The sequence below is a fragment of the Micromys minutus genome (genome assembly GCF_963924665.1).
Source record: "Micromys minutus genome assembly, chromosome: 9".
NCBI classification, from domain to species: Eukaryota; Metazoa; Chordata; class Mammalia; order Rodentia; family Muridae; genus Micromys; species Micromys minutus.
Genome location: NC_137978.1, coordinates 66,311,351 through 66,325,997, shown reverse-complemented (window position 1 = coordinate 66,325,997; position 14,647 = coordinate 66,311,351). Strand labels below are relative to the sequence as shown.

At 49.8% G+C, this 14,647-nt stretch overlaps 1 protein-coding gene across 1 annotated transcript; it reads left to right on the top strand.

Moving 5' to 3' along the window:
• Window positions 1–12,841: 12,841 nt before the first annotated feature.
• On the top strand, window positions 12,842–13,975 carry ACTRT2 (actin related protein T2; the record flags this gene model as incomplete). Its single annotated transcript, XM_080920820.1, has 1 exon — window positions 12,842–13,975. One exon carries the CDS (start codon window positions 12,842–12,844, stop codon window positions 13,973–13,975), a length of 1,134 nt encoding a protein of 377 aa, XP_080776946.1.
• Between the last annotated feature and the right edge of the window lie 672 nt (window positions 13,976–14,647).

Here is a 14,647-nt window from a genome sequence, read left to right as displayed (position 1 = left end):
CCTTGGGCACCTTGATCCCCTCCTGAGGTTTTCACGATGAGAGTGCTGAGGTATCCCTGTTCCAGAGACCTAGTCCATTATAACCATAGCAGGAAGTGTGGCAGTGTATAGGTGGTGCTGGAGGAATAGCTGAGAGTTCTACCTCTGGATCTGCAGGCAGCGGGAAGAGAGAGACTCTGGGCTTGGCTTGAGACTTTGAAACCTCAGTCACAAATGACACACTTTCTCCAACAAGACCACACCTCCTTATCCTTCTCAAGTAGTGCTGCTCTCTGATGACGAAGCAGTCAAATATTTAAAGCTACAGGAACTACTCTTATTCAGATCATCACCTTCCACTCCCTGGCCTCGATAGGTTTGTATCCATAAAATAATGCAAAAACACATTCAGTCCAACTTCAATCCCCATAGTCTTTCACAGTATCAGCCTGTTTAAAAGTCCAAAGTTCAGAGTCTTCTGAGACTCAATCTCTTTACTGTAACCCCTGTAAAATCAAATTTAAAAAGCAGATCATATACTTCCAACACACAGTGGCACAGAATATACATTACCATCCCAAAAGGGAAGAAAGGGACCACAGTGAAGAGATAGTGGACCAAAACAAGGCTGAAATCCAGTCAAACTCCAAACTATCTCCATGTCTGATGTCAAAGTGCACTTCAGTAACTCCTTTCAACTTTGTTGACTACAACATATTTCTCTTGGGCTGGTTTCGTGCCCAGTCTGTGGCTCTCAAGGATAGCACCAGCTGCTTGGGCCATGTTGAATCCACAGAACCCTTTGCATGCTAGGAAGGGCAGTGACTTATCCTGAGCTGGCCAAGTTTTCTCACAGTGGATCCCTGGCAGCAATGCCCCTGATGGCAAAGATACCAAATGGCTCCCAGAACATTAGCCAGATGAAGTCACTACTCCAGGCAGAGAGGGTGTGTGCTGAGTTGCACCCCTCCACAGAGGCTGCTCCAGTGTTTGCCGCTCCAATAGCCACCCAAGTGTCATGGTTTGAACGTAAAGTATCTCCAGCAGGCTTACCTATTTAAGCACTTGACCCACCTTTGTTGCAGAACTTTTAGGACTTGGAGCCTTGCTGGGGGGGAGCAGGTCACAGAGAGTGCACCTGGAGATGTTACAGCCTGGCTATACTTCCTGTTCACTCTCTGCTTCCTGACTTCAGACAAGTTGACCAACTGCCTCCCACTCCCGCTCCTGTGCCTTTGTGATAAATGGAAAAACCCCAAAATGTAAGCCATAGCAAGCCCTCCCTTCTTCCCTCAAGTTACCTGTCAAGTATTTATCTTCCACAGCAGCTGCACAAGAAATAAATGCACCTGTTTACTCACTTGCCACATTCCTGGCTGGCTGGATTGGTGAGCAGCCCGACCCTCGGATGGTTCCACAGACCCTGGACAACAAGAAAACAGCCAACTCCAAGCCTGGACAAACAGACCCATACCCACTTTTCTAGGCTCCCTAGACACACGTAGTCAGCAGGAAGTAGTCAGAGATCACGACAACCCTATTCCTACCCTACCATCACCTCTAATTTTTCTTTTTAATTAAACCAAAACGGGAATGTTAGCATTCTGCCTAAGCTCCACCCCACAGTTACGTGGCAACAGCCAGGTATGTCTGACACTAGAAAGGGTCTGCTTGCCCCCTTCTCACTCTCTTGTTCTCTTACTATCTTCCCCTCTTCTCCCCTTTGTCCCCTCTCTCCCCATTTCCCTCCCACCTCTCTCTCCACATACTCATGGCCAGTATCTCTCTCTACTTCTTCCTCCCTCTGTCTCTGTCTCTGTCTCTGTCTCTGTCTCTGTTCTCTCTCTCTCTCTCTCTCTCTCTCTCTCTCTCTCTCTCTCTCTCTCTCTCTCTTTCTCTGTCCCTACTACCCTCTTAACTCCCCTCCCCATACCCCGAATAAACTTTATTTTATACTACAAAAAAAAAAAAAAAAAAAAAGCAAGTCTGAGTCTTAGTCACTGTGCCTCAGTGAGGCACATCCTTGTACTGGAGCATCAAGAGATGCCCAGGGAGTCACATGATACAGGAACTTCCCTACAGGCTTTGCAGCAACAGTCCAGCTCCACGGTTGTGGCTGAGGTTAAGCAGTTACTGAATTTGCGCCTGCTGATCTGCCGATGTTGGTGAGGTAAAGGTAACTGGACAGTCTTTGTGTGACACTTGGATAAAGGGAAAACTGGGCATGAGGATAGGCAGCCACATTCCCACAGTAAATCACCGGGATGATGGTGAGCATGGCCGACATTTTACTCCATCCATCAGCTGCCCAGCTGATTCCATATGTGAGTCCACAGCCGTGTGGCCACAGCCACACCTCCTACCACATTCATGGTTTCTGTCGCCAGAACATGTGCCAGCCCAGGTCAGGAGAAATCACTGCCCTTCCTAGCACACAAAGGATTCTACTGACTCAACAAGACCCAAGAAGCTGCTGCTACCTTTGAGAGCTGGAGCCATGGCAAGAATCTTGTGATGAGGGGATGTGAAGCAGTAGTCAAATCCACTGATACAAGGAACCTCCAGGCTGCCGAGTCACCTCATGGGTTCCAACACTGCCACCGTGCCCGCTCTAGGGGTGAAGTTTGGCCAGACCAGAGGGGGTAAGGGCAAAAGGCAGGTCACCTATTCATTTGGCTTTCCAGCTTGCCCAGGCTACTCACATGCTCACATCCCTCTTTAGTTTCTGGCATTTTCCCTTCAGGATGCACAGTAAGTATTCACTGTGGCATGCAAGCTGGTGTCTGTTTCTCCATGTGGTTTGTGCCCACATGATACTCAATGCTCTAAAAATTAGGAATGTCCTTGTCCCCTGTCTGGGAGGTCTGGTTTAAGGAGGAATGGGGAGGTGGAGGTAGAGCTAAGGCCACCCATCTGGGAAGTAGCGTTACACTCCTCTGGCTGGCTTGAGCTTGTGTCTAGATAATCCACATCCTCTGAGCTCTGACTTGGTGAGTCTATTCGCACACAGTTCTTGATGGGGTCATCTCGGAGGAGATGGACTGTTCAGGCTGTGTGGCCTCTTGATGTCCTCCAAAGAGGAGAGTGCCAGGGGCAGCTTTGAAGAGATGGTGCTCACCTGGCATAGAACCACAAGTGGAGTGAGTGCAGTGCTTGCTACTATCTGGCTTTGCAGCATCTCTGCCCTGGGAGCCTGGGCAGATAGAATGGAGCCAATCCTCGTGGTAGGTTCAATTCCCTCTGGAAATCTCCAGGCCTACCTTAAACACAGACACATGGAGAGCAGTGGAGCTCACCCCTAACAGGACACAGGGACGATTATGACTGTCTCTTCCTGTCTCTCTTCACTGTTCCAACCCCTGTGCCACTGTGGGGCCTAAGCCAGTGCAGCTGATCAGAGGAGACAGATGCCTGGGTATCAAGCAGATGAAAAAGGCACAGAGTCGGGACACCTGGTGAATGTTTTTCTCTGGTGTACATGGTGAGGTATGACATTCACTACCCTGGCTTTCAAGAGACCTCGAAATGACAAGAATGCAGATTCAGGGTGATGTGTCCATGTTCAGGGACTTTGGAAGTGTAGTCACCAGCAGGTAGCCTCAGAAAGAACAACCCTTAACTACTCTCCAGGGGAATCAGAGGACAGGGGAAAGGACATTGGTGGCAACATGAATCTGCACTAGAACCTTTTTTCTCACAGTCACTGGGTGAGCTTTGGAGCACTGTCCCTTCATCCCCTCTGACAGAGTGGCCTCTGTCCATCAGCACTTTCTGTAACTCTCTTCCTTAAGGAGACAGAACCAAGCTCTCTGGGAATGGCAAGTTCTTGGGAGCTGGTGGGAGCCCTGAGCATCTCATTTTGAACTCAATACTGTGTGTTTTAGAAACTCTCAGGGGCTGGAGAGATGGCTCAGTGGTTAAGAGCACTGACTGCTCTTCCAGAGGTCCTGATTCAATTCCCAGCAACTACATGGTGGCTCACAACTATCTGTAATGGGATCCTGTGCCCCCTTCTGGTGTGTCTGAAGACAGCTACAACATACTTGTCATATATATATATATATATATATATATATATATATATATATATATATATATATATATATATATATATGATAAAATCTTAAAAAGGGGGTGGGGATACAGTTCTGCCCCTCTAAGCATAACAACAAAAAACAAAACAAACCCCCCTCATTTTCTCTCAGAATTCCAGGTCAGAGTGTTCTACAAAGGGAGTTTTGGGACAAACAGGATGATTATACAGAGAAACCTTGTCTTGGAACAAAACAAAACAAAACAAAACCAAAAATAAACAAAAATAACCACCCCCTAGTTCTGACTAATGTAGAACCTTTATGAGACCTCTCTGGGGGAGAGAGAGAAAGCAGCTTTGCTTGTTGAGACCACTCCCAGTCTGCAGAGCACCTGCTGGCTGCCTCACCTCACAAAAGCCCCTTCAAAGACCTTGCCACATGCTGGGATAACCTCTGGACTGAGATGGTGTCTTTTTTGGCACCTTAGGTTCCTGTGGATTTTCTTTAAAAGATGATGTCAGGGTGATGGAAGATGATTTTTGAAAAATAACCTGGTTGGTGTGACTTCAAAGATGGAGGCCACAGTGAAGACACATTGAAGAAACCTGAGCGTTCAAGCGTTTGAGCGCCCCTCACCCCAAGGGGCACAGAATAGGAGGGTGCGTCATACAGTCTGGTGTGCATGCTTGATCACTGGTTAGATAGTTGGCTCTGTGGCTTAAGCAAAGATCTGGCGATGTTTTGAGAATCCAATGGACAGGTATCAGTTTCTGTGACCACTTTAGCAAGAGATCAGGAATGGAGTGACTCAGAACATAGAGGGAGTCAAAGGGTGAAAGGCAGGTCACCCTCCAAGAATCTGGTCAGGGACCTTTCTGTCTCCTGGACTACAGGATGCACCTTTGTTTATAGTCACATGCTCTGTCTACCTGCATTGTCCCCTTCTCCCAACATATCCCTTTTCTTTCTTCTGAGGGTGCCAGAGACACTGAGGCCCACCTAGTTTTAGCTTACCTCATTATATCTGCAAAGACCCAGTTTACAAGTAAATTTGTGTTCTGAAATGCTGAGTGATGTAAGTTTGTGTGTGTGTGTTGGGGGGATACAGTACCCTGTGAGTACACAAAGGTTTGCAAGCTCCCTGAAACCAGTCATGGACCAGTCTTTTCCTGGACTGTGCTGAGTTTTGAGGAGTTTGCAAGCCTTTGTGTTCAGTCTCTAGGGACCCAAGCCCATCCTTACCGTCTGAGAGCAGACAAGAAGGAAACAGATGGCCCTGGAGCTTCCTCCTCTGATGAGCCTTGGGCATATCTGCCAGCCAGTGAAACCCTGGCATACCTCACCTCTTCCAAACCTTCAGAACTTGCACGCAGCACAGGCAACCACAAGTGGGCTCGCTCTATTCTGTGTCCATTATCGTGAGCTTCCTAAGGGCCTCCCAGACTGCACACATTGGGCCAGGGGGATCCATCTCCTCCTGGCAGGGGTGGTCAGGCAGCAACCTCACCGTGGACATGGACAAAATCCTTCCACCTGGGGCTGAAACTCCATGGTGACGATAAATCTTTCCCCCCCTCATCGTGTCTGGCTTTCAGAATCACAGCCTGCCATTTGTAACATGAAAAATGTTGCTCTGCTGGCTGGAAGTGGCAGGCACATGGTAAGACAGTTAACGTTCCTACCTCAGCCTCAAACACAAAGCCTTTTCTTTCTCTGGCTGGAAATGGGTACGGCCCATGAATGCAAAGAGCTCTTTCAACATCAGATTTTAAATTATTTGAATTAAACCTGGAATCCTTCCGGGCCCCAAGCTCTCTCAGTTATTCATCATTTGCTAAGTGTAGAAGTCTGTTTGGCCTCTCCAGGGACTGCCTGACTTCGAAGCCGCATCTGAAATGCTATAAACTATTTAAAACCCAAAGCTTGGCCGTGTTTAGTCGGAGGGAGCACATTAACACGCACTCCGCAGAGCTCTTTGGGGAAAGGACCGCTAGTTCGTGTGCTTGCTTACTCCGTGGGACTCTCCTCTGGGTAATCACCGTAATATGTCTGAAAACAGACCTCATCCCCGCTGAGACAGGGTGATGTTTTCCCTTATTTAGCAAACATTGATTCTTTTTCTCTCTCTCCTAGTGTCCTGCCTTGCCCGGAAATGAACAAGGCTGCTTGCTCACTCCTGTCCAAGGTTCCCCAATTCTTCCACCCCCAGGTCCCGTGGCAGTTCCACATGGGCACCAGCAGGGGGCGGAAAATGCTTTTTGTTCTTTAGAGGGTCAGGACACAGCTCCTTTGGGACTAGCCTGGGATCCTAGGTTCTATATTTTGAGTTACCCCAACGGTCCAGGCCCGGGAAGGAAGGGAAGGGAGGATTCTCACGGACAGATCTAGGGCCAGGGATACAGAGACATCTTGAGAAGAAGACCGGAGGGGAAGAGTCCCACAGCCGCAGTACTGTCAGAAACTGAAGTGAAGGGAGATGCCCCTATGAACAAAGCCGAGGCCAGTGGGGCAGGGATGCCCTGAGCAGAGGAGAGATTCCCACAGACAAAACCAGGGCCAGGTGGGCAGTGGGCAGGGCTATTCCTGGTTCTGAGAGAAAAATTCTCCTTTGTTTAGGTCTGGTCAGAAAAAATTAAAAAATAAAAGAACAGGGCAGCAGTAGGCCATTTAAAAAGCGAGACCATGAAAGACCACTGGGGACATTCTCTGGGCTTTCTAGGTGTGTCCCTGCTGGCTGGCAATCCTCACAAGCTGAGTACTTTGCAAAGCAATATGCGCTTGCTGCCGAGGAAGTGAGGCCCGGAAGAGCGGGCACCCGACAGATTGGAATTGCCAAGTGGGGGGTGCTGTGGTCTCATTTCTACTCTGTAGTCCTGACCTCATAATATGGGCTAAACTGGCTTTCACAGACGACAACGACAACATTGGTTTTCCTCTCCCCCTCCCCCGACCCTCAAGGTAAGTCAGATTCCACTTTGTAAAGCTTCTCAATGCAGCTCAAAGTAGCAATGGAGGGAGTCCATGGAAGCTGCACCCACCTCACCCTCCCCATTGGGCCTTGAGTTTGATACCTTAGCTCCAGTTTCAGTTAACCAGAGACCTCATCACTCCTGAGGCTCCCAAACCAGCATGCCCACTCAGAGTGTCTGAACACATGATGTAACTGTTGCCTGTCATTCTAGGAGCAGGAAACCCTCACGAGGAGAAGGAGTCCTGGAGAGTTGCATTCCCAGCAACTCTGGAAATGGGTAGTCGTAGCTCTCGAGTGTCCTACAACCTGGCTCCATTTAATAGCATTTGGATCACCCAAACATCAGTGTAGGTTTTTACACATGTCCATGGGAAGGGTCCCCACTAACCCTAACCCATGCCTCACAGTGATCATCTCTGTCTGGAGAGATAGAACCCCCAACTCTGGCTGGTATACGTCTTTCAAAGTTCTGATAAATGACACACAACCCTCTCTCCAAAACCAAAAGGCGGGGATCATTGCCCAGAGACCAAGCATGGTGAGGGAGTTCACATAGCGCTGGTGGTACAGAGGAGCTGGAGTGCCATCAGTTGGCTGGAAGGTACATCCTTTAATGCTGGTGGGAGTCCTCCAGAGCCCAGGCTGTACCCATAGGAGGCTGAGTACCTTCAGGTTCTGTCTTACCTGATCACGTGATAGGGACCCTAGAACTCCCCATGGCTCCCAACAGAAATGCTGGTGCTACACAGGGGTGAGTAGAGCATCAGGCACAATGCTCACCACAAGACATCCCAATGGAGGAGTGGGTATCCTCAAGGACTCAGAGAATCGAGGCTGAAAGAGTGGGTGCTACAGGGGCGAAGCTTTATATAAAAGGGTCGGGTTCCATGTATGAGTAGGTGGATGGATGAGTGGGTGAGAGCGATGGATGGATGGATGGATGGAATGATGGATGGATGAACGGATGAGTGAGCAGATGAGTAGGTGTGTGTGTAGGTAAGCTGGAGCGTGAAGGGAAACGCGGGTAGATGGATAGATGGATGGGTCCATGACAGATGGATGGATAGATGAGTAAGTGAGAGGGTAAGTGGATGGATGGATGGGTGGGTAGAAGGAGTGGTGGGTAGACAGGAAGATGAGCAGATAGTGACATAAACTGGTAAGTCCATGGGTGATGTCAGTACACCTCAGAGACTCAGAAGGGCTTATTTACCAGGGAACAGGCTTTGGGTTTCAGCCCATTTGTGAGTACCCGGAGCATGAAGTGGGAACGTAGCCTTTCCACCGTGGAGCTATGTGCGGCCCCAGACTGACCCCCTCAGATAGCACCAACCTTACAGTGACAGTGTGCATCCTGTCATTTGAAAGGCCACCCTGTTTCTCTAGGCTTCTGACATGTGGACCGCTCCCCACAAGAGGATCTGGCCACCAGATGTTAGGTCGGCACTAATGAGCCCAGTCTGCTGGTCACTAATTGGCTGGAGCTCTGGGCACTAGTGATAGAATAGAGCTCGGATGATGATAACCCAGACACGTAAACCTCTCTCAGGGCTAGGGGACCCAGGCACTTCAAGACAGGCTTGTGAGGAAACGGGGGTGCTGAGAATATCCACTCTTACATATGAATGCCCAGTACCTTGTTAGGTATTCAGGGCCTGACCTCCTCCCCACTTTCACAGTGACCTTAACACAGGGGGTGAGGTCATACGGGAGCAGAAGACAGCCATTGCTGCGCACAGTGGAGCAGAAACAAGGGCATGTTCGCTGGGGTGGAGAAGGAACGGTGGCTCTCCAGAGCAAGCGCTGGGGAGGGGAATGGCGTTACACACAGTTTGTCCATAAACTTGTTCAAGCGATTTATGAGGCTTGGCTGGCTTAGGTTAGGGGCGGCAGATTCAGGCAGCTTCTAATTGGAGCTGGGAGAGGAGAGATCCCCGTGTTAATGGCAAACACACCCTTGTTGTGGCTGCCCCTGAAACTGCACTGCTGGCCCAGCTACCAGACGTTTCTGTCTCACCAAATAACATATCCTTGTATCCTCGGGAAGACTGAAGGGTCTCAGTCATGCAAAGGTGCATACAGTCCCGCCAAGGCACACAGCCCCTGGGATTCAGGCTCAGATTTGGGGTCAGAGAGTTTCCAAGACAGAGCGCCATGACCCACATGGAGGATTCTAAAGCGGAGGAGGTTCCTAGCACCTGAGAAGTGGAATTTCTGCCCCGGGGGCAGCTCCAAACCAGCCCAACATCACACTCTGGGGCTACGGCTCATAAACCCAAATGCTTTTTATTTTCTGTAGCCATGTGGTGTTACTCCAGGGATGCCCTTGGACCCTTTGTGCAGGGTCTTCAGAACCCTCCCTGATTCTTTGTCTCTCACCCAGTTAGATGCTGGTGTCAGGACAGAGAGTTTGCTGATCCTGTGCTGTGCTCTGGGTTGGACCTTGCACTCTTTGGGTTCCAATATAAACTAGAAAATATCGGCAATTGGTCTTGTCCCAGCATCTAGGAATCCCATTTGGTGCCTGAGTGTGGTGTACTCGTGGCCAAGAGGATGTTCACTGTCCCATGTGAACAAATGATGTTCCTGGGACCACTCAGATGAAAATGTGGAAGCCTGACTGCCACAGCTGTTCTGGAACAGAGGAGGTGGCATCATACCAAGGGCAGGACATCAAGAATTGAGAGATGTAAGAAAAAAGTCTGGGGACACTCACATAGCGGGCTCAAGGCTTCTTCCTGGCCATTTCTGTTCTCAGCTATTTACTCCAGGCTTCAGATTTGCTTTCTTAAAAGCAAGGGGATCTGGGGTGGGGGTAAAGACCAAAAGCTGGGTTCTTCAACCTTCTCAATGCTGCAAACGTTAACACAGTCTCTCATGTTGTGGTGACCCCCCCAACCATAAAATTATTTCATTGCTACTTAATAACCAATTCTGTGACTGTTAGTGAATCATAATGAAAACATCTGACAAGGTGGAAACCCTGAGGATCAAGACCCAGAAGGCATCCTGAGGTTGTACTCTGTCCTACATGTATGTGCGCTTTCAAGTGCATACACACACACTATACACCACACACACTGTGCACTCTGACGCACTACAGGCTCTACACATACAACACACACAGACTACACACTATGTAGCACACACATACATGCACATGTACACACACTACACACCATGCAACAATGCAACACACACAAACCACACACACATACACACCATACACATACACACATAGACATAGATACACACCACACACACACACCACACACCATACACACACACAAACATACCACACACACATACACCACACATCGTACACACAAACACACCACACACACACACAAACATACCACACACACATACCACACACCATACACACACACACAAACACACCATACATCACACACACACACACACACACACACACACCATACCAACCTCCCCACACACAGAGTGAAACAGAGGATAAGAGAACTGAGATTGGTGACCCTAACTTTGAACCTTTAGAGGAAAGAAAAGCCATGTCTGGGGAGGAGACAAGGCTGGACTGTCTGTCTGTACTCTGCTGGCCCCTGGGACACTGCTATCATATGCTGTTCTCTCCACAGCATGCCAAGAAGACATAGCACCCCGTGACACCTGCATGAAAGGAAGTAGTCCCTCCCAGGATCCCAAACCCTCAGCCTGTGGCCACTGAGACATTGCCCCAGAACTCTCTGCCCCAGTTTCATCCTCTCCTACCACAGATAAAGGTTAGAGAGCTTTATCCCTCATCTGGTTTAGTTGCAAAGTCATGGCAGTACCTGGGAGATCAGCGCGTACATGGGGCTTTTGTGACAGGGCAGGATGGAACTCTAAGTCACAGCATTCTGCCACCCACCCCACCGCAGCCAGACGGGAATCTAGTCCTCAGAAAGTGGGGCTTTAGGTCTTAGGGATCCAGCCATAAAAGCAAATGGGAAGATTATACAGAGTTGGGTGGAAGTAGAGATATGGTCAGTTCAATAGGTCATGGTCACTGAGGTCTTTACAAGGTCCAGGCTGCCTGTTGGGCACGGGACAGAACAGGACTTGCATAGGCAGGACATACCATTGCCAAGTAGGTTCATCTCCCTGGGCCAATATGGCACCCACAAGCACGCAGGGCACCTTCACCAATGTGTTCTCGACCCCTGATAGAGCCCATGTCTGAGGATCATGATGCCTCTGAGGGAGCCTCCTATGGAGGCCTGGCCTCAGCATTGCTGAGCATTTTCAGGCCTGTGTTCATGCCGGACCTGGGCCCTGGCTACAGTGGGTGACTATGAGGACCTACATGCCTGGCCCATCTCATGGTCTTGGTGGACATAGTAGCTGGGAGGGTTATAAGCAACAATAGAGTTGATATAAACATGGCTTACTGAAGAGTGGACATGTCCCTCTGCTCCTTCTGAGCCTAGGTCTCTGTCTGATAGTTTCCTCTGGGGGGGGGGGGGGTTCTTGACCACCAAAGTTTCACCAACACCCCCTGTAAGGTTCAGCAGGGCACAGAAAGGCCACCTCTTCAGTATAATGTCCACACTGCCAGCTTATGATGTGTCTACTACACGTGACACACGTCTGCTACACATCTTGATGTGAGTCTTCAGCCCACTTCTACACTGCATCTACATGATGTCTATACCGTGTGTCTGAATGACATAGCCTTGTGACAGCTTTTGTTAGTAATACCTACTGATAGATTGGTGGGGTCAGCAGGGCATAGAGGGAACCCTGGGTATTAAGATCCCAGGTTCTAGAAAGGGTATGTTTTCTGGAAGGAGGAAATGGTGTGTATTAAAAAAGAAATGTTCTGAGGGACTGCTAGGTACCACCCTGTAGGTTAATGCGGATATGCAGGTGAGGGCAGGCACAAGATAAGGCAAGGCCTGTGATTGGGCAGTGAAAAAGAAAGGCAGGCTGAGAATTTTAGAGATGGAACAGGAAGACAGAAAAAAGAACCAAGATGGAGGAAGAGAAGGGCGACCCAGATCTGAGTGGCTTTAAATAGTCATGGGTAGCTATGAATATCTTATCCAGATTATTACAGGACAATTTGTCTTATCTGGGCAGGCAGTTTAGATCAATATCAATTGGCTCTGGGTTTATTGTGTGGATTATATTTGTGGGGGTGAGAATTTACTGGTATAAATCTGATTGGTAAATCACAAGCCTTGAGAGTTTTGATTTTGCTGGGTTACAGGGAACTGTGACTGAGCAGAGTCAGCAGCAAGAGAGCCGCGAGGTAGGTGTTCGTTGCATGGGGCTGGCACAGCAGCAACCCACCATGGGGCTAGCCTCGGCAAGATGGCAAGATCGCTGTTGGGGCCAGAGAGCAGCTGGAGCTAGCTTGATATGGTGCATTTTTCTTTTATTTACTATTTACCCGGACACCGTCCCCTTGAACCTTGGAAAATGAAATGTCCTTTGAGAGGCAGGGCCCCCATTCTGAAGTGAGGACTTTGAGGTGAGGTCCCCCTAGATGTATAAACCGCACCCAGGACCTTTTCCCTTGAGGGGAAAGCAGTGTACTGAGCCCCACTGCTGGACTATGACACCCGGTGAGGACAATTGTTACTTCACTAAATTGTTACATGTTGGGCAACTAGCCTTGAAAAGGCCTCTCAGGACTGAAGCTCCTGAGAGGAAAACAGACCACCTAGGAGGATGGAGGGTTCCCGGGTACTGGGGTCGGTCTGCTAGCTGTGCCTGGGAGACCTCCAGGAACCCTGGAATTCTGTGAACTTCCAGGGCAACCTATTGTGACAGAAGCTGACCCGAGCTTCTGTCTGTATTGGGGGGCAGGTGTTACCCAGAAGGGATTGCCGCAGACATGTTTAACCCATTGGCCCTAGATTCTCCTTCTGTGATATTTGACAATGGGTCTGGACTCTGTAAGGCAGGGTTGTCCGGGGAGATTGGGCCCCGTCACGTCACCAGCTCTGTGGTGGGGTACCCAAAGTTCAAGGTGTCCCCCGCCGGAGCCAGTCAGAAGAAGTACTTCGTAGGGGAGGAAGCTCTGTACAAACAGGAGGGCTTGCACCTACACTCCCCCATTGAGCGGGGTCTGGTCACAAACTGGGACGATGCGGAGAAGCTCTGGAGACACCTCTTCGAATGGGAACTGGGTGTGAAGCCCAGCGAACGGCCCGTCCTTATGACGGAACCCTCCCTGAACCCCAGGGAGAATCGAGAGAAGACAGCAGAGGTGATGTTTGAGACCTTCGATGTACCTGCCTTCTACCTGTCAGACCAGGCAGTGCTGGCGCTTTATTCTTCTGCCTGTGTCACAGGCCTGGTGGTGGACAGCGGGGATGGGGTCACCTGCACAGTCCCTATCTTTGAAGGTTACTCCCTGCCTCATGCAGTCAGCAAGCTTTACGTGGCTGGCAAAGACATCACAGAGCTCCTTACCCGGCTGCTCCTGGCCAGTGGGCGAGCCTTTCCGTGCCCACTGGACAAGGCCCTGGTGGATGACGTCAAGGAGAAGCTATGCTATGTGGCCCTGGAGCCTGAGGAGGAACTCTCTCGGCGGGCAGAGGACGTCTTGAGGGAGTACAAACTGCCCGACGGGAATGTCATTTACATCGGAGACCAGCTGTACCAGGCTCCTGAGGTCCTGTTCTCACCAGACCAGCTGGGCACCCATGGCCCAGGGCTGGCACAGATGGCATCCAACAGCATAGCCAAGTGTGATGCCGACATACAGAAGACACTCTTTGGGGAGATTGTCTTGTCCGGGGGAAGCACGCTGTTTCAGGGGCTGGATGACAGGCTCCTGAAAGAATTGGAACAGCTGGCTTCCAAGGGGATCCCCATCAAAATCACGGCGCCACCCGACCGCTGGTTCTCCACGTGGATCGGGGCCTCCATTGTCACATCTCTGAGCAGCTTTAAGCAGATGTGGATCACCGCTGCAGACTTCAAGGAGTTTGGAGTGTCCGTGGTCCAGAGACGGTGCTTCTGAAGGGCTGCGTGGTCCGGATAACCACAGTGTTCCTTGCAGGGACACCCATGGGAAGAGAGCCTCTTCCATGGCCTTTAGCACCACTTTTAATTAAAGAGGAATAGTGATGCATTTGACTGTGGCAGGCTCGGTTCATTCTCCGAAATAGCAGAGTTGTTTTTGAGTGTGAGCGTGTACGTGTCTGTGTGTGCGCATCTGTGTATGCCTGTGTGTGTGTGTCTGTGTGTCTGTGTTTATGTATGTGTGTGTGTGTTCATGTACATCTGTATGTGTCTGTGTGCATGTGCATCTTTGTGTTTGTATGCTTGTGTATGTGTGTGTGTCTGTGTTCATGTGCATCTCTGTGTGTGTGCATTTGCATCTGAGTGAGTGTGTGTCTCTGTGTGTGTCTGTGTGACCTTAGCTATCCTTCCTCTAGAGAATCCATACCTTGCTTTCTAACTAGGTCTCTCACTAGGACCTAATATTGCCCCTTAGGCTAGGCTTGCTGGCCAGGGATCCTCCTGTTTCCGCCTCACCAGCATGATGTGGCAAGTACTTGACTAAGCCGTTTCTCTAGGTTCCTGGCAGAACCCCTGTGGTTCTATCAACACCCCTTGCCCCTGACCTTTCTTTTGAGAGATTCCTGGGTCACAGGCCAAAGGCTCTATTCAGGAGCCCTGGGGAATCTTC